The 3,234-nt window shown below is 49.5% G+C and overlaps 1 protein-coding gene across 4 annotated transcripts in view; it reads right to left on the bottom strand.

Annotated features, from left to right (window-relative positions):
• The window catches only part of CDK5RAP1 (CDK5 regulatory subunit associated protein 1), a 43,587-nt gene extending 42,482 nt beyond the window's left edge, over positions 1-1,105 (bottom strand). For 3 of the 4 annotated variants that reach the window (XM_011959576.1, XM_011959584.1, XM_011959593.1), the window contains exon 1: positions 650-1,105. In XM_011959576.1, the coding sequence (XP_011814966.1) occupies positions 650-773 (124 nt within the window). In that variant the 5' untranslated portion in view covers positions 774-1,105. The remainder of the gene's footprint in view (positions 1-649) is intronic. The other variant, XM_011959603.1, reaches the window with a different exon arrangement.
• Positions 1,106-3,234: the final 2,129 nt, after the last annotated feature.

Here is a 3,234-nt window from a genome sequence, read left to right as displayed (position 1 = left end):
CCGTCTCAAAAAAAAAAATCAAAAAAACAAAAAAACAAAAAAAAAACCAGTATAGACCCTAGAGTCTGAATCTGACCCCACTGCTGCCAACCCAGCTAAACCTTAGGCACCTGTCTTAAATTCTGGGAGCCTCTAGATGGGGATAATAGCACCTATCTCCATAAGATTACTGTGGGATCAAATGCAATAATACAAGCAAAATGCTTTGCATAACACAGTGTAGAAGCTTCTCTGGAGGCTCGAAATTAATTTTGACAGTCGGCAACGAGGCTGGAACAATAGTGTACAACATCCCAAACACTTTATTGGCTGGTTACAATGCGTTAGGCATGGTGCAAAGCATTTTCCGCGAATTATTACCTATAACCCTCACAGCAACCCTGTGAGGCAGGCTGTACTGTCAACCCCACTTCACGGGTGGCGAAGCGAAGCCTTGGAAGAAGTGGAGGTGACCTGTCCAGGGTCACACGGGGTTAGGCTGAGGGGTTAGGGTACGAACCCCGACAGCCTGACGCCAGGCCCCACGCCGTAACCACCGTGCCATCCTCCCTCTTGAACACCGCGCGCTTCCCGGGATCCGCGGCCTCTCCTGCCCCAGGCGCCACTCAAAAGCAGGTGCGCAGCCCACCCCGGCGAGCGCGCTGCTCACCTCCCGCAGTAGCAACAGTGCCCGGCAGCGTAAGTTCTGCCGGCAAATCGACTCCACTCACCGGTCCGCAGCTGGGCTGATACACAAGCGACTTCCGTTCCGCCGGTACTTCAGGCCGGGTCATTCTAACGGAAGTGCTTCCTTTTTACAGTCCGGGTGGACCCAAAGCTCCGTGGCGGCGCTGAACTTTAGGGCAGCCACTAACCTCGGACTTAAGAGGCAATTGAGCGCCTCAAAGTGGGTGAGTGCAAATGAAATGTGCGCTAAATGTCAGATACATCGGATGTGGAAGAAGAAATGTCAAATGGTGTCAAATAGTTCATATATATAATGTTTATATTGATTATGTGCTGCAATAATTGTTGGGACATATTGGGTACATTCGTTGAATTTTTTTTTTTATTTGTAGCTATGGTGACAGAAATATTTGAATTAACTTCACCTGTTGTTTCTTTTTACTTTTTCAGTGTGGCTAGCAGGGGGGAAAAATTGGTGTGGTCATGGCTCACTGCAGCTTCCGCCTCCCATGCTAAAGCAGTCCTCCCACCTCAGCCTCCCAAGTGGCTGGGACTACAGGCAGGCGCCACCACGCCCAGCGAATTTTTTTTTTTTTTTTTTCTGGAGAGACGGGTCTACCCGTGTTGCCCAGACAGGTCTGAAACTCCTACCTAGGCGCAAGCCATCCTCCCACCTTGGCCTCCCAAAGTGCTGGGATTGTAGGTGTGAGCCACCATACCGGGTCCTTACTGGGAAATTTTAAGTCACCTGAGAGGTTCACGCTCTATTTCTATTGGAGGGTGCTGTCCTGTAGGTTAATGACTTCCTGATTCACATCTCCAGCTGGACCCTCCCTGCAGTTCCAGAACCATAGCTCAGCTGCCTACTTGACACTTCTTGGGGGTCTGATGACCATCTCTAACTTACACAGAACTCTTCATTTCCACACACGCACCTTCACCAAAAACCTGTACCTGCCTTTCTGGCCCATCTCAGTAAATGGCCCAACCATCCATTTTCTTCACCTCCCTGGATCCCCACATTCTACCCTGTCAACTTTAACAACAAAATGTCAAATCTGTCTACTCGGTAGCTACAACTACCCAGGCCACCATTGTCTCATTAGAAACAATCACAGTAGCCTGCTAATGGTCACCTTGTCTCCTGAGAACAGTTTCCCACACATAGCCTAAGGGAATTTGCCTGTTTTATTAAATCAAATTATATCACTCCTCTCCTGAAAACTCTCCGTGGCAGGCTGGGCATGGTGGCTCATGCCTGTAATCCCAGCACTTTGGGAGGCCAAGATGGGCAGATTGCTTGAGCCCAGGAGTTCTAGACTAGCCTGAACAACATGATGAAACACCATATCTACAGAAAACACAAAAATTAGCCTGGCGTGGTGGCGGGTACCTGTGGTCCCAGCTACTCAGAAGGCTGAGGCAGGAAGATTACTTGAGCCAGGGAAGTTGAGGCTTCAGTGAACCATGATCTCAACACTCACTCCAGCCTGGGTACCAGAATGAGACCGTGTCTGGAAAAAGGAAAACACAAAAACGGCCAGGCACAATGGCTCACACCTGTAATCCCAACACTTTGGGCAACTGAGGTGGTTGGATCACGAGGTCAGGAGTTCAAGACCAGCCTGACCAACATGGTAAAACCTCGTCTCTACTAAAAATACAAAAAAGAAAATTAGCTGGGCATGGTGCCACATGCCTATAGTCCCAGCTGCTCAGGAGGCTGAGGCAGGACAACTGCTTGAACCCAGGAAGTAGAGATTACAGTAAGCCAAGATCGAGCCACTGCACTCCAGCCTGGACGACAGAGCGAGACTCCGTCTCAAAAAAAAAAAAAGCTTAAGAGCTTTCCGTTGCCCTTGCAATAAAATCCAGATTTCCTACTGTGTCCTAGGGGCCTGCATGATGTGGCCCCGCTTACTTGTTTTGTTTGTTTGTTTGTTTGTTTTTGAGATGGTGTCTCACTCACTCTGTCACCCAGGCTGGAGTGCAGTGGCGCAATCTCAGCTCAGTGCAACATCTGCCTCCCAGGTTCAAGCGACTCTCCTGCCTCAGCCTCCTGAGTAGCTGGGATTACAGGCGTGCACCACAACACCAAACTAATATTTGTATTTTTAGTAGAGCAGAGTTTCACCTCGTTGGCCAGCTTGGTCTCAAACTCCTAGCCTCAAGTCATCCGCCCACCTCGACCTCCTAAAGTGCTAGCGTTACAGGCAAGCACTACCATGCCCAGCTGATTTTTGTGTTTTTACTAGAGATGGGATTTTGCCATGTTGGCCAGGCTGGTCTCAAACTCCTGGCCTCAAGTGATCCTCCCACATCAGCCTCCCTAAGTGCTGGGATTACAGGCATGAGCCACCATGTCTGGCCCCCTGCTTACTTTTACTTCTCCAACCCACGTACTTCTTACCACTTACTTCTCCTACTGTGTTCTCTCTAGTTGACATACTTCAACTACATAATTTTATTTTGAGGCCGGGCGCGGTGGCTCAAGCCTGTAATCCCAGCACTTTGGGAGACCGAGACAGGCGGATCACGAGGTCAGGAGATCGAGACCATCCTGGCTAA

This window comes from Colobus angolensis, unplaced genomic scaffold, assembly GCF_000951035.1.
Source record: "Colobus angolensis palliatus isolate OR3802 unplaced genomic scaffold, Cang.pa_1.0 Scaffold114, whole genome shotgun sequence".
Taxonomy (NCBI): domain Eukaryota; kingdom Metazoa; phylum Chordata; class Mammalia; order Primates; family Cercopithecidae; genus Colobus; species Colobus angolensis.
The sequence above is the reverse complement of the archived record's forward strand: the minus strand, read 5'-3'. Positions and strand labels throughout refer to the sequence as shown.